This window comes from Eptatretus burgeri, chromosome 18 (genome assembly GCF_056783735.1).
Source record: "Eptatretus burgeri isolate ZD-2024b chromosome 18, Ebu_testis_v1, whole genome shotgun sequence".
NCBI classification, from domain to species: Eukaryota; Metazoa; Chordata; class Myxini; order Myxiniformes; family Myxinidae; genus Eptatretus; species Eptatretus burgeri.
This window is the reverse complement of record NC_140978.1, coordinates 33,037,700-33,063,027: the sequence shown is the minus strand read 5'-3', so window position 1 is coordinate 33,063,027 and position 25,328 is coordinate 33,037,700. Positions and strand designations below refer to the sequence as shown.

General features: G+C 44.3%; 1 protein-coding gene across 2 annotated transcripts in view; it reads right to left on the bottom strand.

Annotated features, from left to right (window-relative positions):
• Positions 1–25,328, bottom strand: part of LOC147008847 (GATA-binding factor 2-like) — a 61,066-nt gene that overhangs the window by 22,823 nt on the left and 12,915 nt on the right. The window contains exons 1-5 of one of the 2 annotated variants that reach the window (XM_085863457.1): positions 13,009–14,134; positions 12,240–12,472; positions 10,449–10,955; positions 7,838–7,986; positions 7,560–7,685 (exon numbers count right to left, since the gene is read on the bottom strand). In XM_085863457.1, coding sequence (XP_085719583.1) covers positions 7,560–7,685; positions 7,838–7,986; positions 10,449–10,955; positions 12,240–12,447 — 990 coding nt within the window. In that variant the 5' untranslated portion in view covers positions 12,448–12,472; positions 13,009–14,134. Of the gene's footprint in view, positions 1–7,559; positions 7,686–7,837; positions 7,987–10,448; positions 10,956–12,239; positions 12,473–13,008; positions 14,135–25,328 lie in introns of those variants that run through there. The other variant, XM_085863456.1, reaches the window with a different exon arrangement.

The window sequence follows — 25,328 nt, the reverse complement described above, 5'->3', positions numbered from 1 at the left end:
ATATATATATATATATATATATATATATATATATATATATATATATATATATATATATATATATATATATATATATATATATATATATATATAGTTATGGCTGTGGAAATTCGCAATACACCATAAAGGTTCCTTAGATCAGTTATGACGCTAAGTTTATGTGCAGATAGTTCCCCACCGTTGTTTAAAGGGAATTTGTGTGATTCATCAGGCTGCGACTCTTTGAGATAGCCGTTTTTCTGTTGTATCGTTATTTTGGACCGGCCGAAGACTTTAAACGAAGGCCCCGTGAAAGGCCTACAACGGCGCGCGAGTTTTCCCGCCTTTTTTGCGGCGCCGGGACTGACGGGAGAGGCTGCGAGAGCTCATAGCAATTGGTGGATACGGGGTGTGAGGCGGCCGTGAGGAGGGAACGCCCCTTTTCGAGGAGCTTCTCGAAAGGGCTGGAGGAGAGGCGGAGCCAAAAAGGGGGTGGAGCGAAGGGGCGGAGCCCCGCGCTATATAGGGCGGAGCGTGCGAGGGCTCGTCCTCTCTCTCCTGCCTGGATCGTCGTGTTTGGACTCTCTCTCCTGCCTGGATCGTCGTGTTGGATTCTTCCTCTCTCTCCTGCCTGGATCGTCGTGTTGGATTCTTCCTCTCTCTCCTGCCTGGATCATCGTGTTGGATTCTTCCTCTCTCTCCTGCCTGGATCATCGTGTTGGATTCATCCTCTCTCTCCTGCCTGGATCATCGTGTAGGATTCATCCTCTCTCTCTCTCTTGGTGGACGTCGTGTTTGAGCGCTCCTCTTCTTCGCCCTGGATTGTCGTGTTTGGATTCGTCGGGCTCTGGATCGTCGAAGGCTCGTCTCTCCCTCTGGGCGCCAAGTCGTGAGGGTTGCGAGCAGTGGTCCCGGGTTGAGGTGCGCACGAGAGGAGAGTGCCGGAGAGGGCTCGCCGACCGTCGCCCCTCGAGGGGGCAGGTAACCAGCACGGTCTCGCGGGCCTTTTCGGTCATCCACGGCCCATGACCATAAAGGTTTACGAACCCCGTCTACCTCCCTGCCTATGGGGAGGGTTTTCCTGTTGTTTTTGTATGACTGCTGCGGCGCCGTGTCTCCATAAGTAGACCTGTGTAAGTGCCTGTAAATTACCTATAATTATAGTGTGTGGTATTGCTTTCTTGCCTGTATCTGTGTTTCATTTCGATTTGCCTTGCTTGTAAATACGTGCATGATTCCTTGCTTGTGTTGTGTGTGTAATATGTGCTTTGTTGTAAATGTCCTTGTGTGAAAATGTATCCCGTTCGTCGTCTCTTTCCCCATTGAAAGGGCCATCTTGCATCATGGAAGAAATTGGTAGACGGGTGTAAGCACCCAGTAAATAGAATCACATCCTTTGGGGCCGGCGATAACACCGCTCTGTTATCCCTGAAGCACGGAACGGACCGCTTAAGCGGTTCGTGTCCTAGGCCGGCCTGCGGCAAGGTACGATCACCCGGTTAACTACTCGCGCAGGTACTTAGGTAGGTCGAATTTGGTGAACAACCCTATCCTGCGTGGGTGGCCAATTGGCACGATTGTGGTTAGGTCTAAGCACCCACCCGTAACTAGCTCCCGGCGTTGTTCCGGGAGGGTCATGACAGAATTGTCCGTTCCGGTGGATGACGCAGTCGCGATTCGAGTTACGTGGCCGATCGCACGTTGGGTGGACCAGAGTTCGTAACAACATATATATATACATATATATATATATATATATATATATATATATATATATATATATATATATATATATATATATATCCTTCAGTTTGCGTTATGAAACGTTCGTTTTGGTGGGTCAATATCACTTCTTAAGTCAGCGATTCGGCGAGCCAGGTTGTGTATATCTGATTTTCATGAGCAGGTAAACATGACACGTGAGCTACCAACATTATGCTTGCAATTTTCACATGCACGCCAACCAGAAAAGGTGGCTGATATACATTGTTATGCTTTGAGTTGGTAATGTGCTTCATACTCGTACTGTATAACTCAGAAAAAAGATTAGTTTTTGGAAAGAGCAGGTTGCATCATCAAGATTATGTTTCTTCACTCAAAGTCTAAATTCCTCTCTTCCCATACCAACCATTACCCGCTCGCACAACCCCTTCCACCACCTGCTGAAAAATCCCTCCAACATATAAGCATCCTCTTCCCAAGAAGAAGAAATTCCGAGCCACTTTTAACTCTTCCACTACTACTGTATCTGATGGTGTCATTCCTTTAATCCTGTAGACTTGTTTATCTGTGCTGTCATCTTCATTTTATTTGCTTGTTTCCAGGTCTTTCTCTGAGAGCCATTTGCCTGCACCATGAAAAGTTGTGAATATTACCAGGGTTCATAAGAATGGTGACAAACTGACCTTCTCAACAGCTGACAGTTACCCAACATCATAAGCAAAGCAATGAAATAAAACATTGGAGCAGACCGCAACATCCATCACTTTTCCAACTCTCTGAACTCTGATCTTCAGTTTGGCTTCCACCAAGGTCAATCCACCCTGAACATACGACTCCTTATAATGTCAACAATCGGTGGATGGCTTTGGAGGCAAATAACAGTGACCAGCACCATCAATGTGGACATGTCCCATGCATTGACTATCAGATATCCTCTACAGTTGATAATCTTGGTTGGCATTATTTTCCATGCTACACCTCGAAGAGACCAACAAGACTTAAGCGTCTGAGACCATTCCTGTTATTGGTGGACACCAATGAACTCAATTAATCACTGAAATATCCATTGCATCTTTGTGCAGACGTTTCCACCCTTTGCAATACTTTTCCTTCCTCCACCAGGCAGGCTGTGGTGGCATCCTTCTCCACTGATCTTGAGAAAATAAACAACTGAAAATGTCCTCCAAATATAACATGTCTTTTAATGCAGGAAAGCGGCACAGTCTCATATTTCCCTATCATAAACACCACCTGGCTCGTTCTCCAATCGAGTTCTGTTGTCAGCATCTGGGACAGGTAGTCTCGAAAACACCTGTCCCCACAACCTTGCCAATAGTTACCTTGCCTCCTTTGAGATTCTGGAGTCCAAAGCTCTCAGTATCATTGGCATCTTAAAACAGTGGGCTGAGTCTCAGAGCCTCTTCACTCACCGGAGGCAAGTTGGTGGCCTTATTGTCTTTTCATGATTCCTTTCTGGTCTTTCTCCTTTCTCTCTCTTTCCTCTCCACCCAAACCCAACATTAATCCTCCCACTCCTCTGGTCTTGTGCTCTTCTCTCCAGGCTTTCAAGTCTACTTCCCATGGACACCTCATCCTATGTCCAATTTCTACTTACTGTATAACTTTTCCACACCTGCTGAGTCCCCTTTCACTGACAACTCCTTTCCTCATGCTGTGATGCATCTGTGCATTCCAGCTCTCTTGTTTCCGACCTTTGCCCATATTTTAGCTGACTCTGCTCTTCCATGAGCCATAGCACCTGGAGAGAAAAAAAATTGGACACATGCTGTTATCCTGGCAAAATTTATAATTCCCTTTTCATCATTCATTTGACCAACGTTTGCTGTAGTTGACCTGAACGGGATCAAAAAACCAGACTAATGTCTGAATAACAAAGGCTGAATCTGAATCAAAGGGCGGAGGAGCTCCTTGTGAGCCAACGGCCATCCATATCTAGTGCCCAACTGTGTCTGCGGACGTCCTCCTGCAGTTGGGTTACTTCTTATTTGGAGGTTGGTGGCAGGATTTGCACTCCAGCCACCGTAAAACGCTTCATTCCGCAAAACGCAAAAACGCAAAAAAATCTGAAAACCCACTCCGTGGGAGTACCTCCTGTGCAGCTTCCCTTCGCAGGGCAGCTCACCGGATGATGGGATTGGGGCAAAGCCTTCGGGACCCCCAATCTTTGATAGGAGGGAAACCACGGGGTAACATCCCTGGGTCAGATTGCGGGAGAGTGTGTCGGAGTGGTGCTGAGGTGTCGTCCACCAGACGGCGGTCTCCCTTGGGTTAACCTGAGGCGGTCCCTTCGGGTGGGTGCCTGGAATGTCCTATCCCTAAGAGAGGATGATCACCTGTCTCTGTTATCATCTGTGCTCACGCGTTTGGACATCGGAATTGCAGCTCTCTGAGGTTCGGAGACCGGATTGCGGCGAGATAATGGTGGGTGGTTACACCTACTATTGGTCTGGTCGCTCTGATGGTTACCATACCCAATGAGTTGCTGTTGCTGTGTCCAATAAGCTGACCCCCAATGATAATTGAGGTAACACCGGTCAACGAGCGTATTATGAGATTAAGGATTCGTCACTCCCAGGTGTCATTTCCCTGGTCTCTATTTATGCTCCGACTGAGGCGAGTGATCTTACCGTGAAGGATGCATTCTACGCCACACTCGAGTCTGTGGTTGATCAGTGCCCCAGACGAGATACACTTCTAGTCTTGGTGGATTTCAATGCATCGACTGGAACTGATAGGGATGGTTATGAGGTGTGTGTTGGTCCCCATGGGTCAGGAACTATGAACCAGAATAGCACTAAGTTCCTTGACATTTTGCAAGAAGTCATGGACTTAGGGTGGCTGGTTCATGGTTTCAGCGCCCGCAAGCTCATCGCTGGACTTGGTATTCCAACGCTGGCGGTGTGGCAAAGGAGATTGACCATGTCCTCATTGACGGTCGTTGGAGGATGATCCAGAACTGCAGGGTCTACCGGAGTGCTCAGTTCCTCAATACTGACCACAGGCTTGTTGTAGCAACTCTAAAGCTGCACCTTAAATCCTGGAGAATGGTACCATCCCAGCCTAGGCTGGATGTTGCCAAGCTCAGGGATGAGAGAGTAGCTGAGGAGTTTGCGAACAGGCTGAGTGGACACTTGGGGGGGGTCTGGGTGCTTTGGGCGGTCCTGAAGAGTTGTGGAGCACCTTCAAGACCACCGGCCCTGATGTTGCCGGTGGATGCCGTGGAGTTCAGCGCAGGGCAAAGAAGAATTTTGTCTCTCAAGGGACACTGGATACCATTGACCAGAGTCGCAGGGGCAGGCTGAATGGCAGAGCTGAGCTGTTCAGGGAGCTGAGGCGTAAAACTGTACGTGCACTGAGGGTGGACAAGGAGGCCTATGTGCGAGGAATCTGTGAGGGGGTAGAGCATGACCTGTGGACAGGTGATTCTCGTCCCGCTTACAGGGGAATTCGCGCATTACGTTCATCCAAGCCCATCCCTCGGAGCACTGCAGTTCGAGCAGAGAGTGGTAGGCTCTTGACAGAGGAGTCTGAAGTGAAGGCCCGCTGGGCCGGTTACTTTGGAGCGGTTGTACCAGGCTGATCCCCCAGCTGTCGAGTTGGACGTCAAGGGTGTTACAATCCCTGTTGCTGACCCTCGAATCAACTGTGGTCCACCATCGCTTGTGGAAACACGGGCTGCGGTGAACCAGTTGAAACGGGGCAAAGCTCCAGGGATCTGTGGCATCCATGCTGAACTTCTCAAGGCTGGTGGAAATGCTGCACTCGCGTCGTTGCATGCAGTTTTGTGCTCTGCCTGGAACACAGGCATCATCCCAACTGACTGGAAGAGGGGCCTTGTTGTCCCTCTCTGGAAAGGAAGGGTGATCGCCAAGACTGCAACAACTACCGAGGGGTGACGCTGCTCTCAGTGCCGGGCAAGGTCTTTGCTCGGATAATTCTTGATAGGGTTCGCCACCATCTGCTTGAGCACCAGCGTCCAGAGCAGTCAGGCTTTACACCAAAGAGGTCAACGATTGACCGTATCCTTGCTCTTCGTGTCCTCACTGAACGCAGACGAGAGTTTCGGCAGGGGCTGCTTGCAGCCTATGTTGATCTCTGTAAAGCGTTCGATTCAGTGAATCGGGATGTCCTCTGGAGGATTCTTGGTCTTCGTGGGGTGCCACCGAAACTGATCGATCTGATGTCTGAACTCTACTCTGGTACTGAGAGTGCTGTGAAGTGTGGTGGTACCGCCTCTGACTTATTTCCAGTTGTTACTGGAGTTCGTCAGGGATGTGTACTTGCCCCCACACTCTTCAGCACTTGTATGGACTGGATTTTTGGGAGGATGTCGGAGAGATCAGGATTGCGGTGCATCGTTTGGCAATGTCAAGATCTCGGACCTTGATTTTGCAGATGATGCAGTCATCTTTGCGGAGACTTTAGACATCCTCTTGGGGGCCCTCGAGGTGCTGAATGAGGAGTCGGAGCCGTTGGGATTACTGATTTCTTGGGTCAAAACAAAGATCCAGGCTTTCGGTGACATCTTGGATGCTGCTGTCCTGTCTGTGTCTGTTTGTGGTGAGGATGTTGAGGTCGTGGATAGATTCACTTACCTTGGCAGTGATATTCATGTCTCCGCAGGTTGTGAGCCGGAGGTCAATAGACGCCTGGGTCGGGCCTGGGGAGTCATGGATTCACTGGATCATGGGGTGTGGCGCTGCCGGTACCTGTGCGGGAGGACGAAAGTCCGAGTCTTCAGGTCCTTGGTACTTCCAGTCTTGCTCTATGGGTGCGAGACTTGGACTTTGACCAAGGATCTGAGACGGAGACTTAATTCCTTTGGTACCAGGTCTCTTCGGAGAATCCTTGGCTATCGCTGGTCGGATTTTGTGTCCAACGAGCGGTTGCTGAGAGAGACTCGGATGAGATTTGTTACCTGCATAGTCCGTGAGCGTCAGCTGCGGCTGTATGGACATGTGGCTCGTTTTCCTGACGCTGATCCTGCTCACCAGATTCTCTCAGCGAGGGAGTCTCATGAGTGGAGGAGGCCAGTGGGCCGACCACGTGCCTCATGGTTGCAGCAGGTTGACCATCATCTCAAGGAGATGGGGATGGGCCTGGCATCTGCCTGGGGGATGGCCAGACGGAGGCCCCTGGAGTACCGGCGGAAAGTGGACGCAGCGACGCGCTGTTCTGGCACATGCTCCCATACCTGACCTGAACAAAGGCTACGGACATCATTAACCTCCAGAACTATCATATCACAATGGAATTAGAATGGTACTTGGTAGAGCGCACACCTCCACCAGGCTGAACAGTTTATGATTTGTATCCCATTGATAGGCCAGATCTGCATCCAGACCTTAACGAATATCCAACCTTCTTGTTCTTGTCACCTACCCAAGTCCTTCAATATGTTTCGTACGAATCCATTCAAAACTGTTTGAGATATCATGCTTTATATTGCTTTTGGCCCCATTTCTCAATCATGAAGAATGACTTATAAAATTCTCGTATCTGGATCCGATCTTCCCCAAAATTTAATCAATTCGTCCTTGTCACACACCAAACCTGTCCACCAAGTTTCGTCCGAATCCATCCATAACATTTAGAGTTATCCTGCTCACAGACATACAAACGGACAGACGGGTGAAAACATATCCTCCATCCACCTTTGGTGGTGGAGGTAAATATTGATACTCTTAATTTTCTTAGGAATAAAACATCTTTTTGAGAAGAAAGAAAAAAAAATTACATGATGAAGATTAAAATGCGAAAAAAAACAATATGTGCTTCCAGATATAATGGAGTTCCTCATATGGAGATGATTGTACAGTCAGTGCTGTAGGACATACATTGTGTAGCTTGAAGTACAGGCCGCAAGCATTACAAACGGGGTCTCCATCTGCGTTCCGACGCCACAAGGTTGTGATCGTTGTGTGACAGTTGGTACAAACTGTTCCGGCCCGTCGTGCTGATGCCTGCAACACAAATAGTCGTGACTTGCCAAGCTTCTCTAGTCATACAATTATCAGGTTATTTAAGCCTTGTGTAACTCGTGGCAGCCTGCCTAGCCTAGCTATCACTTGTAGTCCATCACACAATAACTTGTGGCCCAGATAGTCCCACATACCACACGCCGTTTGGGTTTGATGAGCGGCCGGTTCTGTCCATTCATTTTATGGTAAAGGCCACACGCGTTGCACACGTAGTGACCCGTGCCATCACGCCTCCAGAGAGGGGTGGACGTCGCTCCACAGTTGACACACTCTCTACTTTCACCTAAAGATAGAAAAGCAACACATGGAGTCTTGATTTAAAAAAAATCTATGTTTAGCAAATAAATGGTGTTTCAAGCCAGAGTCAATCCTACCACTGAAACTCAACAGTAAACCAAAATATGCTACACATATCTGTCAGTCAGCCAACATCATAAGCAAAGCAATGGAACAAAACATTGCAGCAGAACTTATAACATCACCCCTGCAGTCAGACCTGACAAAAACCACCATTTTGTTTCTCCTTCTTGATAGTTTTGTGTAATTCCTAATTGTTTACACCAACATAATTTGTCAACCTTTTGTTGTGTCCACCTGAGTGCTTGCTTCATAATACTTTGACCACAAGTTTGAAGTACTACCTCCATTTGTCCATAGTCCCATAATGTTGTTGCTATTCAAGTAAATACAAAGTAGTAAAGTGCTTTTGGTTTCAGTGGTTCCTGACACATTTGCTGTGAAGTCGCCATGAGGATTTTCTTTAATATATAGACACATATCTATAGCCGTGAACCTCAGTTGTGGGGATGGGAGTAGTGCATTTCCCATGCTGATGAGCTCCAATTTGAGGAAAACACGTGTCCACACTACGATGGCTAAATTAAAGTAGACGTGCTCTATTGAAAAAAGAAACTGCAAATTTTCACAACAGAGGAAGGCAATGAGTTGAGCAATCAAATTCAGCCAAGACTGAGCAAAGTGAGGTCGAGGCCGTTTATTCCTGATACGTGAAACACCCTGTACAACCCATGTCTGCAGAAAATGGATTTTTTTTTGTTTTTGGAACACCGGCTGCATTTTCCATCCAATCATCATGTAACTTTCTCAAAATCTCGCTTTTACCATTGCACACATTTCTATTGAGTCAACTTGGTTGTAGTATGGCTGTGAAGGTGTAAAATACTAGTTGCTGAGTTTCTCCATCAAGTTGGGAAAGGAAGTGCACAGAGCACACTGCACAAGTGCAAGCACATCTGCACTTGCCACTGGAGATGGTTTGAACCCAATTTTTCTGAGCCCAAACTGAAAAAAATCAGGAAAAGACAGGAATCCCGAATCAATTTCCCACAATTTTCCAAGAATTTTCAGGAAGAAACACGAGCTTGTTGAAGAATACTTCCATGTGAAATTCAAAATTGTTTGAAAATGTTGAAGGCCTACTACTACGTGATATCCATGCTTGTGTGTAGACAACATTGAAGATGATGAGCACTAAAATATTATCCTCAACTTTGGGTGACCAGAACTTTCAGTATCATTTTTAGCCACAGTTGGACTTAGTCCAAAATGGGGACTCAGAGATTTGGTCTCGATTTTTGTGTGCGTCCGCAACCATATCTCGGATATGTACAGACCAATTTTATTTGAACTTGGCACAAAGACAACACATGATGGGAGACATAAGTACGTAATATATTTTCGACATCGGATCCAAGATGGCCGACTGGCAACCATTTTTGTTGTAAAAAAAAAAAAAATCCAATGTTGAACTCGTCCTCAACCATTTCTCAGACATGCATTTACCGATGTTGTTCAAACTTGACACACAGTTAATGAATGTTGGCTTACATAAGCACGTCATTTTTTTCGAGATTAGATCCAAGATGGCCGACTGGTGGCCATTTTAGTTGTAAAAAAACTCGATGTTGAACACGTCCTCAACCATTTCTCGGACGACTCGTAGACTGGAGGCCATTTTAAATGTACATAAATAATGGCTATAGTCCTTTAAGTCCATACAGCAAAATTACTAAAACAATGGGGGCTGTGACATTTTATGTCTTTTTGACTTGTTTTTTCATCTCATTCGCACGAGGGCCTCAGCCGATGTTCCACAACATGGTCAATGTTCAAGGATGGTTGTGGATGCCTCTTCCTAATATAGGAGCCTTCTTAATCCAGAAAATGAATTATACCCCCTTGTCCTTCTCTCCCTCTCTTTGATCTCATTCTTCCTCCAAGTTTCTCTGCTGTTGGTGTGTTCCCCTCTGTCCCCTTTCTACTATGTTCTTCTTGTTCTGTTATATTGTGGTTAATGTTGTGTTCTAGGTCTTCCCCAAGCCCAGACTTTGTATACACAAAAATTGTTAAAATTATGTCTTCTGAAACCAGTGACATGAATGTAACATAGAAACTCGTACAGCAGCTTCAGACATTGTATAAAGACCTATAAAATTTGTCTTTCAGAAAGGCAAAAATATGTCAAAGGAAGCACTGATAGTGCTATTTATCCCTCGATGAATTAGTTTATTAAGGAAAATTAATTTTCTGACTGCCCCTAAAAATGTCAAACTTTTGTTTTGTTCTGCTTTTAATGCAGTGAATGAAACAGCCTTTGTTGAAAGATCATCATTTCCTCTAGCTATCTCGCATCTTACACTTCAAACTTAGTTTGATCATGATTTGTAAATCAGATGAAATGTCCAAAGGAAAAATGAATGAGAGGTGAATATTCGAAAAACATACCAATTTCATCCCTTCCTTTACTCCTTTCCTTAAATATAAAGTTGGATTGTGATTGTGAAGCCAGAATTCCATGACCGATGTAGTCAAAGTCTCCTTGAACATACGTTGGGAAAAATGGAATAGGATGTCGAGTGTTGCTTTCGACCTTCTTGCCATGCTCAGAACCAAAATTCAGGTGAAAACTTCCCTTCTCCATAAACTCTTTCTCCCCGCCTCCCTCAGACACCACCCTTTGTGTAGATCCAGGCAGTGGTGTAGTCTTGCGATCTTGAATTGTAGGGGATGCCGCCCCAAGCTCGATGCTTGATCTCAGCCCAATATCTTTAGCAGAAGCTGTGCTGGAAAGGTTAATGAAGTCATAGGGACCAGGTAAGACATGTTGCTGAAAAGGAGGCTTAGCAAAGTGGGACCCCCAAGGTCCCGGTCCTCCAGCCAATGCTTTCCCTCCATCCAGCCATGACAGTGCCATTGGCGTAGCTAGCAAGTGCGGCCGGCATATTGGAGATCCTGGTGAAGAAAGAGAATGGGAAGTTTAGGAAAGCTTGATCTATTATTTATTTATCTTGCATGTTTTTCAGTTTCAGTTGATATATTTTAATTTCAGACATGTCAGCAACTTATCTCTTTCTCCTCACTCATCCAAAGATACTGTCCTCCTGTTCTCAGTCATTTGTACTTCAGGAGCTTTACTTTTTCAAGTGAGGACAATGGAGAACTTTGTCAGTGTATCTTTCCTCCGTATCCTCTGTTACAAGCACATATACTTTTCATCCCTCTCTTTCGCTACTAATGTAACTCCACCAAATCCTGCTGGTCTTTCTAACCTCACGAGATCATTTCCCACAAACATCTGATGTCTCACCCTCTGATTTGATTCGTGATCTGTTCCAATTTAGTAGTTAATCCAATTTTTTGTCTCCAATTGAACATGATCCATTGTATACCAACTTCCCATATGATATACAGTGCAGTCATCCGAGATTTGTATGGAGTACTTAAACATAACTAGGAATGGAGAAAGCAAACAACCTGTAATGCTTTCCCATCTCCTCACTCGTCCCAGCCATCTGGAGTTTTCTTTGCTGATTAACTAAAATCACCAATCCAATTTCACTTTAAACTTATCTCGTGTCTGTATCGGACTGGCAGGATTCCCTACACGTACATACACATACTTTCCTCTAAGCTGTCTAGCCTGAGTTTGAATCCTGACACATCTATAAATTGTCATCCCACTCTTTTATATTCATCAATGTGTGTGCCGTCCCTTGGATGGACGTTAAACTTGGTGTCTCATCTGCCAGCATTTGTTGGTGGACGTTAAAGATCCCACGGTGTCCTTCGCGAGGAGTCGGAATGGCGAGCCAACCAGGATTGTTGTTTAGTAACTGCTTCGGCAGCACCAATGCTCTGCATCTAGAATGGTGATGATGATGATGATGATGATGGTGAGTGTCCTGATTGTGTCTCAGAGCCTTAAGTTGTTTAGTCCCAGTTGTGTTTGATTCCCAACCCAAATATAATCCATAATCCTGGTGTTACGAAGGATTTTAAAGATCCCATGATCATGATGACTTCAAAGAGTAGGCCATTGTGTGCTGACACCCAAGATAAATTCCAATCCCCTGCTCTAATCTGCAAGGGCATCGTATCAAAAGCACAACTGCTCCTCAGTATTGATAAAACCAGTGGATTTAGTTCATAATCAAACTCTAGTCAAAATATGCATTTTACACCAATATTGCCAATTTATTTGAGTGAATCATCAGTTACATTTTTGACAATACTTACCATGTCCTGAACATGAGTAGCTGTGAACATTGGCACGATGATATGTCGGGTTACACTGGTTATCCATGTGATTGAAAAATCCATCCATCTCCTCTGAAGGTGCCAGTGAGTTGCCTTCACCATACATGCCATATGGTAAAGGCTCTAGGCAATGTGGAGGAGCCAACGGTGTCAACCAACTGCGTCCATGATCTGCCGGCCCTTCCATTGTGTGTGGAACTCCAGCTCCCTCTCTGCAATGGAGATGTTCACCAAGCAAGTTGATGTCAGTCAAACATCTCATCTGATTTCATCACTCATTGCAGATTCACCGATCATGGGGCTTCAAGAACTGTCTGCAACACTCAAGTGCCATCTACATATTGTGACGGACCTCGCTGCTCTCAAATAACTCAGTCTTAGGTGTCTATAAATAGACCACTAACACTATCTGCAACATTCACCTCTGGCCAGATCCTTGTGCCCAGTGTCAGTTTACCATATCTGTGATATGACTGCAGCACTGCAGCAGATGGGGAACCATGCCGATGCCAGGGAACGGATGCATGTTAATTGGTCGAGCAAACCAACGTTATGCGCCGCACCCTATCGTCTATCAGAGACCAATTAGCCCTGGGTCAATGGCCCTCGGGAATGCTATGTCATGATCAAAGCAGGCCAGGATATGTCAAGATAGTTTCAAGCTTGTATTCTGGGCAAGTATTTACAATGGCAGGCAAGCAAGTATTCACAACACGTACAACATTCCCATTACCACGACACTACATACCTGCCCTCAGAAGCTCAGCCAATCACTTGTCGTGGAGATGTGTCGGGGCATGAGGCAAAAGTTGCATGGGCGTGTGTAGACGCAAAAGACGTAAAACATAATTGAAAGGCACTAAAGGAGCAAGTGCGGTGAACCAAGGCGAACAAGTTGAAGCAAAGCGAGTGGACCAAAGGAAAAAGAGATAAATAACAACACGAACAAGAGAGACAATAAAGCAAGAAGGAGCAATAATAAGTTGAAAAAGAACGAGATAACAAAGCAAAAACACACGCAGCGATAGTAAAGCGAACAAACACAGTGATACGAAAGTGAACACAAACAAACCACGCTATTGTGATGTGTCGGATATTTATAGCCAATTTCTCTCCTGTCCCCAAGGCCCAAACTGCCGAATGCTACACCTAGTAAAAGGTTGTGATTGGCTGACTCACAAATCTTTCGGGAAAGGGGAGGTCCTACGTGCCTGCCACTTTGAGATGATTGAACCGCTTTCTTCCACCTGTGTGTGAACTCAGCCCCTGGGGCTGTCGGGGCGAGTCCATGTGTGGTGTGTGATAAATGCTTCAATTCCAGAATGTAGAGAAGACTGAACATGTATTTAAGGTAATAAATTTTCAAAACACATATCTATCAACATGAATATAGCCTATTCTCAAGAGCTAAAAAGAATACTATGAAGTAACTAAGTCTATTCTTTAAGTGGTGGTGAATTGTTCTTTCCTGGGGGAGGGGGGGGGGGCAAAACCGGCACAATATTATCTCCGCATTATGGAATCCCTTCCTCCCAACTCGTATCCCCTTGACATTCTCTCTTCTCCCCTCCTCTTACATATAATTGCTCAATTTCTCCAAACCCTTTCACTTTCTCTTCTATCACTCTCCAATTTCTTAGTTATCTTTTCTTCACTTCCTTTCCCCCAAATTATTTTTTACAAAATCAACTCCCACCTTCCTCATTGTGTCCGTAATATATAAACAGCCCGTCTTATTAAAGGATGGGTTATAATGAAGCCAAGCAGATTCAACTCAACCAGGAGATTGTGAATTTGGCCAAGGCACCGTATTATTTCATAGCCACAAGCAAGTCGAAGTCGATGAGACAGCCGGTTTAGTAATCCCCCCCCCCCCCCCAAATGATGCTCTCATGCCATGCTTTATGAATTACGATACAGTACTCCCTTATTGGAACATGACTGTGGGGAATAAACCTCAGAACCAGGTAATATGGCACTTTCAAAGTGAGGTATGAATGCTAAATGAGGCCTTTTGCACATGCGCTGTGTGTTTACATTGTCTCGGTTTGACTCGCCGGGCACTTGTAACCTGCCGTTGCTCGCAGGAAATCTGTGATTTAAATTGTCTTTTTAACATTCTTTTCAGCATTTAGATGATGGAGTAATAATTTCAAAATGGTTACCCACAATTGTTGCGTTCCTGAAATATACTTGGATGAGGAGTCGGGTTCCTATCACTTCCAGTAATACAATAAGCTAGCGACGACTGTGGTTATAACACACACACACACACACACACACACACACACACACACACACACACACACACACACACACACACACACACACACACACACACACACACACACACACACACACACACACGAATGCACACTTCTCCTTTCACCAACAGATGCAAAAATCGAGTATAATTTATCTTGTCTCCCTGAAACCAAACAAAAAATGTACATATTTATAACGGTGCTTACAGTCCATCCAACTCCCATTCCCACCCCCACTTCCCCTTCTCCCAAACATGATTAATAGTAAATATCATTTTAACTTACCGGTGCCCTGTACATTGATAAGCCCCAGATATGATCTATCCATCGGTGTTGAGAAGCATGAAGGTTTGGGTAGAACACTCATCTACGGACCTCTGGCCTTTCATGGGCACGCTTCGTCAGGAGTTTTTACAGTAGCGACTGCAACATATCAACCGTTAGAACGAGTTGATCAGGAAGTCCTCCAACGGTTTTGTTGGGCAGAGGCACACCCTTTCTCACAGGTATATTTACAAGTACTTTCTGCCTCTTTTAAATGTTTTTTAGTTGTTTCGTTCTGTAATCCTTATCTGGCAGGCATGAAATATGTCTTGGCCGCCCCAGTTGACTATGTGACGAGAGGTTTGTGTGTATGCGCACCGAGCAATCGGGGTGGAAATACGTCATTTCAAAAGTGTCGTATTGTGTCAAACTCTTAACCGACCAATTATGCAACCAAGGTCAAGTGAGGAGAGACAGATAATGGACCAGGATTTAATTACGATTTTATCTCGCTGGTTGCATCGCCACTGAGAGGTAGTTTCCCCAACACATTGGGGCAGAGATTTGAAACTTGGCCACAATGGCCTGTTAGTTTCAAAAAACACCCATCCACCTGTGATGCTTGCAGATGAGAAACCCAGCTTAACGTTCATCCGAGGGATGGCATACTTTGTGATATTGTACTATTTAGTAACATACTGTCAATAGCTCCCAAATATAAATGGGTCCAAATCATTGATAGTTAGATTTGATTGTTGCCTGATGAGAAAGTGACATGAATGACAGGACATTTGAGTTGCAGACTGGACCCCTTCTGCTCATCCTTCATGCCTTCCCTACCCTTCCAAACCAAAAACTACAGACTGGTGAAAAACAGAAACTCATAGCTCCTCCACGAATCTCGACACTAGGTACAAAAATGTGTGTTATTCCATACTTACGATAACAATAATAACATGAAATGAGGTGGTTTACTTTTTCATCACGTGACTCACTCAAGGCTGCGGGTGCGTCCCGATTATATTTTTTCGCTCATGAAAGGCTCATGGAGAAGCTTGTGCATACATGAAATACAGGACAAAAACAGCAGTAGACATAATTATACTTAAATATGAATCGGAAGAACATCAGTCGACAATGGACAGAAAAGAAGAGTATAAGGAATTGGAACCTGGGTTCCCACAATCACATAGGAGCCATCGATTCAGATGAGAATGCTAAACGACCGACCCAAAATGGCGTTGCTTGCTCTGCAGACATTGAAGACCAAATATAACATTATTACACATTCATACCCACATGATGACTGTCTCAAACAAGGTCGATGGACAAACTATAGCAATGGATGTCAAAGGCAGCAATTGATCTCTTTTGACAAAAGATGCTTATATTCATGGCAGACTCTGCAAGTGGAAACCCTGATCCAAGGCAGGAGTTTTAAAAGCTCAGTTGACATGACTCACAGGTGAAAATGTATCATTACCCACAGTGCACTGTACAATGGATCTGACGACATTGACTGCTGGAATGTAAACAAATAACTAAATTCCTGAGCCATATCTGCTGTTCTTGACATCAGGTTTGTTGGCCTAGACATTTTAATTTGGCTTTTCTTTTTTTTGCAAAGACTTAGGTTTGATACTGAAATTAAAAGCTGGACATGCATACCCCGACAAGATGACGCAGAGGTAGCACACTAACCTGTGAGCTGTCTAATGTAGATTCTATTCTTGACGCAACTAGATACTGTCATAAAGGCTCCTTTCAGGCAGGGTATTACATCACAAAGTGCGTTGTCCCTCAGGTGGAAGTTCAGCCGCGTGTCCTGTCCGAAGTGATACTTGGTGAATGCTCAAGATCCAAGGCATTGATAAGTGGAGTGGCTCTGACAAGCCAGTCTTTTGTGAAGAGTAAGTGAGTTATCACACTGAATAAATGACAAATTCCATCCCAAATCATCTTCGGTCAAATGTCAAGCCCAGCCAGTCAGTTCCTGAATGGCCTGGGCCAAAAACTTTCCTGGCCTCTCCCATAAGAAGGTGGGAATAATAATTGGGGCCGTTAAAAAGTTGTCGTACTCGGAGTAGTTGTAATGGACCAAGAAGGAAAGTTACAGTACACATAAACAAAGACTTGGAAGGTGAAAAGAGACAAATCAACAACGCATGTATGTGGGATCAATGCCTGAATAAAATGGACTTACTTTGGGTGGAGCACATTTATATCTATAGAAAACTCTTTGAGTGGTTCTTATCTTGTGAACAGCAGCCCATGCATGTAGGCCAAAGCCCCAGAGTTGAGGTCCATGAAAGCAACGTTTGTTATGACACATTTGTGAATTCTCCATTGACCCTCTGTTAACCCTTAAATGAAGAAACCACAGCTTGTACACACCCTACCAGGCCTTGTCTGAAAGAATGGTAAACATTACCAGTGCATCTACGAGCCCAATCGCAGCCTTATAACATGACCGCCAGAAAATTCATGATTCCAGCTCGCCTGATCATCCAGCACAAGTTACCCTGGTTGCTTGCACACACACACCACACACACACACACCACACTACACCACAGACCACAGACCACACATCCGATACAAATTACTATCACAGTGAACTGCCTGAAAGCAATGACTCCTCCAACTGAAAGTACAAATTTTGGGCAATATTTTTGCTCTGGATTTTCCGGTTTGTTGATCTTATCGACTCGAGCCTGGTACTTGCTCTGCATAGATGGAATTATGTGTAATTGATTGTACACAGCATTTTGAAGAAAAAAAACACATAAACAAACGTATTGCATCACGAGAGCATGAAGAGTATTTTACTATCCAACTATATTGGACAAGTATGTATCATGACAATACTATCAACAAGCAGAATCCGTCGGTGGTAAAAATAGATAAAAGGAGAAAAAAACAAGGAAGACATTTATTCTTGAACTGGTTGAAAAAGTTCAAAAATGGGATGGTCACATTCATATATATATATATATATATATATATATATATATATATATATATATATATATATATATATATATATATATATATTTTTTTTTTTTTGAAGAGTGAAATTTTTATTTTTGGGAATGATCGAGGCAGCAGTCTGTTGCCGATACACCGCCTGGATTAAAAACAAATTTGATTGAAAAAAAAATTCTCTGTAGGTTTGGATTAATTTGAAGCAACTTTTACGATTTTTTTTTTCTCTCCAAGGAGCGTTTCAGTGTTTCAGGGTTAGACACAGACAGGCCGACAGCATTAGCCTATTATACAATGCATCTGTCATCAATACGATGCTCAGAACAATGAAGGCCCAATTCAGGGTTTTACTCCATATATATATATATGTTCCAGCTTTAACTGACTAATTCAACTTTCCGATAAAATGTCCAAAGGCCTTATTTGGAATCCTGCCATTCAAGGTATTCCAAACCAATGGCACCATCTATTCGTACAGCTTCCCAGTGGTCTTTGTCTCGGACTGTGCTTACATCTTGTGCTATGTGTTAAATATCCTCCCGGGGAGGGGGGGGTGGTGGACGGGCGGTATCAGCCGGTTTCAAATTGCAGATGGTCAGAACTGACGTGGCTTGCATCATCACCTCGGCCTCGTCTACTGGGCAGTGCTGCTAGTTGGCAGTGCCTTCAGTTGTGAACATGGATTTGTATTCTACATATCCCATCCAATGTACCATACTCTGTTACAGAGCATTGGTGCTGCCGACGCTGTTTTTTTGGCAAGGATAATGCTGGGTGGTTTTCCATCCTTCTCCCAGCAGTAGTTACGGCAGGAATTTGGCCATGATGCCCGTGATAGCTCACCTAGTCTTCACAAAGGACACCATGGGATCTTTATAACATCCACCAACTAATGTCGACATATGGGCTGCCCGGTTTAACATCAATCCAAGGGATGGCACACACACACACACACACACACACACACACACACACACACACACACACACACACACACACACACACACACACACACACACACACACACACACACACACACACACACATTGATGAATCACCCTGCCAGTGAAACACTGGGATGACAGTTTTTAGCTGGGTCAGGATTCAAACCCAGGCTGGACGGCTTTGAGGCAAGTGTGCGTACCTCGAGGCCATCCTGTGAGCCTCCATTCCAGATATACTTGTATTTAATTACATCCAACACGATGCAATTCAAGCTCATGAATGACAAATGTTGTGTTGCCTTTTCATTTTTACACCCAAAAATTAGCATTTTGATATGTGGATGCGGTTTCTGCTTACTACATGAAAACTTCACCAACGGTGAAGTTTTTGATTGGGATCTGTCCTGTCTGCCCTGGTTGTTTCGTCCCTGTGCTGTGAATCATGTTTTGTATCCATTTCCGTGTCCTATCCATGTGTACTTGACTCGGTCATGTCAAATTGTTTCTTCTGTCTGTCTGGACCTCAGGCCTGAGCTGAGTGGTGTCCAGGCCACAGGTCTCAAGTCTGATAGCAATCTCTCTTTTTATCCCAGGTGTCCTCTCATGCTTTTCTTCGATTATACTTCTCCCTCTTTCACTGAAATATTCTCCAAAAGCAAAGAATAAAATAAAATACATATTCCTTAATTTAAATTAAAAGGTTGCAATCTCATTCTACCTATTGCTTTCACTTATGCCTTCTCCTTCTCCTCGTCAATGGCACTTAAAATAATTATATTGTTATTTGAAAAAAGCTTCCAAATGATTTTTTCTTAATGATGAATCTCGACCCTTTTTCTTCCACCAAATATCTCGTGTCCGAGCTTCTTCTTCTTCTTCTTCTTCTTCTTCTTCTTCTTCTTCTTCTTCTTCTTCTTCTTCTTCTTCTTCTTCTTCTTCTTCTTCTTCTTCTTCTTCTTCTTCTTCTTCTTCTTCTTCTTCTTCTTCTTCTTCTTCTTCTTCTTCTTCTTCTTCTTCTTCTTCTTCTTCTTCTTCTTCTTCTTCTTCTTCTTCTTCTTCTTCTTCTTCTTCTTCTTCTTCTTCTTCTTCTTCTTCTTCTTCTTCTTCTTCTTCTTCTTCTTCTTCTTCTTCTTCTTCTTCTAAACAGACTTCTCATACACCCACCCCGACCTATTTGTCTTCTTCACACGATTTTGGTTCCACTTCTCACGAGCTCGCAAGTCTATCCTCTGTGTGCCGTCACCCAGAACCGACAGCTCAACTTTCTGTCATGCTTTTAAGAACTCCTCTATTCATCCTGATCAAAATGTCTGTCTTTGGTTAACAGAACTGAAGATCCACAAGAGAAATCTGGTATGTAGAGAGTCCTATTGCATTACCGTTAACTCTTCCTGATCTGTACCACACATGCATCCTGTAGCTCCCACGACACATCCTGCCACCCCCAATGTGTGCCCCACTGCACTTCCAACACCCCCACTCCATGTCTCATCACTCCACCTTGTGTCTTGCCACCCCTATCATGCTTCCCACCACCACCACCACCATGCATCCTATCACCCCAACCGCACTTTCCGCTGACCATTTTGCACTTCACATCACCTGTACTACACTTCTCTCCACCCCAACAGTGCATCCCGCCATCCCACTGTGCATTCCGCCACCCCCACTGCACATCCCACAATCCCCACCATGCATCCTGCAGCCCCCAACAGCCAACACATGTCACGCTGCTCCACAATGCATTCCGCTGCCGACACCACAAGCCCCCACCCATTCCTCAGCTCCACCTCCCCCCTCTGTTTAAGTATGGTCCACCAATATTGGAGGTCTCTATTCTAGTATTCCTGATTTACGTGTTGAGGATACCACTGCATCTCCAGATATTGTATATTTCTTAGAAGCATTTCGATTACACGATGTTTCCTATTCACCTGTGTCTCTCCCTGGCTATTCTCTCTTCTGGAAAATTGTATGGAATCTCGTCCTGACCGCACATGCACATGGAGGAGTTAGATTTTCTTCTTTTTTTTTAGTCTATCTGCCTGTCTGACAGTCAAGCAAAATTTTAAATCATGAACAAACAGGAAACTTGCAGTTTTTAGTGACGTCACAAAGGACACAAACAACAGGCACGGAAAACTAATTTAACGTGTTAAATAAGGTGGTAAACTTCCCCAAAAAAGTTTTAATTTTCTACAGCCTTTTAAAACCTTTTATTTCATTTCAATTTAATTATATCTTTGAACACTATAGAAAACAAATCGCCTTCTTGCTAAACCTCCAGTTTTGCAATACTTGGACAAAATATTACGCCATTTTCCGCTATCTTGACCAATCAAAATTTTTGCTCATGCTCTCGGTGTTGGGGAATATCGATATTCAGACAAAATCGTGGCTCGTAGGAACAAAATCAAGAACTCCATTGCTCATTGTTCATTGCCCACACTAACCCCCTAAGCCTTGTAGAATACCTCAAGCTGTGTATACCTCGATGCAATCACCGAATGGTTTGTCTGTGTGGTATACTGTCCACATGTTAATGACTCTCTAGATACGTAGCTCTATTTCCTCGAATATGGATCAACTCAGAACAAGGCATCCCAATTCTCTGTTCCCTATCAGTGGTGATTTCAACTGTCACGGCACCAAATGGCTGGGTCTTAGCAACAATCAGCTCTGGCTTTGCAGCAATGGCGTTCTGCGACTATGTAGAAAGAACCCAATCTCTTAACTTCCCAATCCAGATTTCTGCAACTTGTATGTCCTCCACCCTGGACCACGTAATGACTAACTTTCCATCCAATCTCTCCTGTTCCTCTTCTGCCCCTTTTGGCTTTTCTGACCACTTTCTGGTCAAAGCCCATATTTATCTGCCTATTGTATGGGACAACCTCAATGATGCATAGTATGACTGTTTGCACAGGCCAACTAGCAGGGACTTCAATCTGCCCTCTCAAAAAAGAATTGGACTACAATCTCCACAGCACCTGCCATTCATTTCGCTTGTGAATATTTTCACAAAAGCCTACTTTCTCTCATACACTAGTTTATCCCATCCTGCCTATGGTTTGTAGTCCAATCCAATGCAATCCAATTCAAGATTGTCATCCAATCCCATCCTGCCTATGCATATCGTATCCATCGTCTAGGTCCTGGTACACGTGATCTTATGGAGAGGCAGTTGCAGTCAAGCAACTTACTTTTAAGCATGGAAAACTAATCTGATTGAGGGCAACTTTAATTCATGATGTAAGGCTCGAAACTTGCACGTGTTCATCCGAAGGCCTGCCAGAAAATACCATCTTAAAAATCTCAAGGCTGAACTCTCCAACCAGTCTCCTTCCTCCAAGTCATGGTGGTTATTTGAAATCAGGTGTATGCTCTGCCTCCATCCCCTCCCTTACACCAAGTGGTATTACTGCATACTCTGCCTGAGATAAGGAAGAATGTCTAAATTCCATGTTTGCCTCCAAATGTCATGTACCCAACCCATCCTGCTCTGCCCCATCTCACCACCTTATAGGGACTGTCTACATGACTTTGTATCCTACTCACCTGAGAAGCTAGAGAAAGTTATGTCCAGTCTTCATCCTCATTTGGCAACTGGCCCAGATGGCATCAATACCCCCATGTTCTCAATTTCTGCTCTGCCATTTTTGCTTCCCCGATGTCTGTCCTATTCAATCTGTCCTCCTTTGGCCTCCTCTCATCAGCCTGAAAGTCAGCACACATCATTGCCATCTACAAGAAGGGTTCAAAAACAGGTCCTATCAACTTTCGACCAGGTCATAATATATACCAGGTCACAAACGAAGTCATAATATATAATTGCTGCTGACGTCATCTTTCCTGTTTTCAACCAGCCTTATCTGTGACCATCAGTTTAGATTCTTGCCCAGTCACACAACTCTGAACATGCTGCTGTTGCTCCTGCTTCTCTCTCAGAAATGGTTGGAAGCCCTAAATCTCAATTAAGAGGTTAAGACCTTCTCCTTGGACATATATCAGGAATTCACCAGTCGAGCACCCTGTCTTACCTTCTAAGCTCTCTGCCTGTCAAATACAAGGTAGCCATCACCTACTCTACTCATCCAATCAACTTGTTACCATCAATGGAATCCTTTCCAATAATGGAGGCTGGAGTTCCCTAATACAGTGTCTTGAAATCAGTCTTGTTCCTCATCTACATAAACAACCTATCTAATGCTCCAGAGAACGTTCTCTTCCTTTCTACAGATGATTCTGCATTGTGTCATACAGTAGCCCCATCCTGCTGCACGGCAGATTGCAGCTGCATCACTCTCTGCTGATCTGGAATTGATTAGATGCTGGTCTGATAGATGGGACATGTCCTTCATTGCTGGAAATTCTCACTGTACCCTGTCACTGTGTTGCTCTGGAAGGATCTTCACACTAATCCAACTGTCTATTTGCATGGTGAGATGGCTACTGGAAGAGGTTTAGTCTCTTGTTCTTCGAGGCCTCATAATCAGCCAAGACCTCTCCTGGGCCAACTACAGAGCCAAGCTGCCCTCACAACCAGGACCTTTCCTGGGCCAACCACATTGCCAAGCTGGCCTCCATAGTCAGCCACAGACTGGGCATCTTCCATCAATTCAAGTCTTTCTTTGAAAAATAAGAACTACTCAGTCTAGAAGAGCATCATTGATAGCCCATTGGAGTACTGCTTTCTCCTATGGTCTTGTGCTTCAGCATTACATCAGTTTCTCCTGGATTTTGTGGAATCTCCCCCAGATGAGGCTGAAGCATGAGGTCTGATGCTTTGACATCACAGCCAAGTTGATGCTCTCAATTGTTTGTGCCACCTCTTCTCTGATATTGCTCCCTCTGCTCTATCAGTCCTCTGACCCTTTCCATCAATTCCAGGAAGCATGCATTCTCCCAGCAACCACCCCTTGGTTAAACTTTCAACTCCAGACTGACTGCACACTCAACTCCTTTGTTCCTCACTTCTCCCGTCTCTGGAACTCAATGGACCTGCCTTCCAGGGGCCATTCTTTCCTACTCTTCTATCTGGTACTTCAAGAAGGCAATGCACCACCACCTTATGTCATCTCCCATCCTGACCCATGATCGTTATTACCCCCCCCCTACTCAATTTACCCTTCCTAACCTAACCCCTTACTTGCAGATTTCAGTGTTTCCTCTCCTCCTCTCTCTTGTTTTCCTGTTTGTTCATTCCCCTCCTGATTGTGTCCAGTTGCTGTCCTCCTACCCCTCCTGACAGTTCAACCATGCTGTTTTATGAGCCTCACTCTTGTAAAGAAAAACACCTCACAGCACCATTCTCACCCCTGTTTTGAATGAATGTGACTCATGTGTTCTACAGTTGTGATTTCATAATAGTGCGGCAGTTGACTGCTCTTGCGAGAGTGTTTTTGCATAACATATTTGCTTTTGCATAACATGTAAACCGATTTTATGATTATAATTTGCTTGAGGAAGGAAATGTGTGAAGTCTGTGTTGTGCTGTGGTCTGATGAGTCACATTTGGGTTTGTCAGGAACCTCACACAAAGTGATGTAAAAACGAATCATTGGTATTCATGAGCTGTAAAGCATGAAATTTTTATAAAGAAACGGACAGATCTCGCAAGCGTCGGTATCACAGGTTTGACCATCGCAAAATTAAACTACGACTTGGGTTTGGAAAAGGCCGAAGCGAGAAATGCCGAAACAACGAGGTTATTTGGAGGAAGCAATCTGGAGGACCACTCGTAAGACCTCATTTGATCCTTGCTCTCCACGCAACTGAGACACCTTCTTGAAGTACTGTAGGTTTGATTCGAGATGGAACTACTCGTTAATTTTGGAGTATTAAAATGAGAGTGGTAAACTATTCTGGGTTTGTTGTTAAACTGGACCTTGTTTTGGGCAGCAATTTGTAATATGTTCAGGGTTCTGTTGATAACTCGCCCACTCTTCATGAAAGACAAGGTGGAATGTTTAACATCCACCCACTAATGCTGGCAGAATGGTTGCCCAGCTTAATGTCCAGCCAAGGGATTGCATATTTTGTCGTGCAAGTGCTGCCTGTGAAGCACCAATCCAACAATTTTTATCGTCCAGTCAGGAATTAAATGCAGATCGTACAGCTTCAAGTTAAGTGCACTATATCTGCACCATCCTGTCCAGCAAAAGCAATCAGTGGTTTTGGAAAGAATTTACATGGTCAAGGGTTTTTCTGGTTATTGACGAAAGATTTGGTGAAAGTATAAACATTTCGTCCTTGGATCCAAAACATTATCCACTAGAATATCACAAGGTAGAGCGCATACCTCCGCCAGGCTGAACAGCTTACGTTTTGTATCCCACTGAAAGGCCGGATCTGAATCTGCACTTGAAACAAAATCTAACTGCCTTGTTGTTGTCACCTACCCAACTCATCCACCAAGCTTTGTCCGATATCTGTCCATAACATTTTCAGATATCGTGTTCGCAGATAAACAAACAAACAGACAAACAGGGGTGAAAACATAACCTCCATCTGTCTTCGGGGTCAGAGATAACCAGGTGTCGGCCTTTTTGGTGTTCCCATCTGAATGCGTGGATCATGATACATTTGGATCTCTCACGACGAAGCTGAGTGT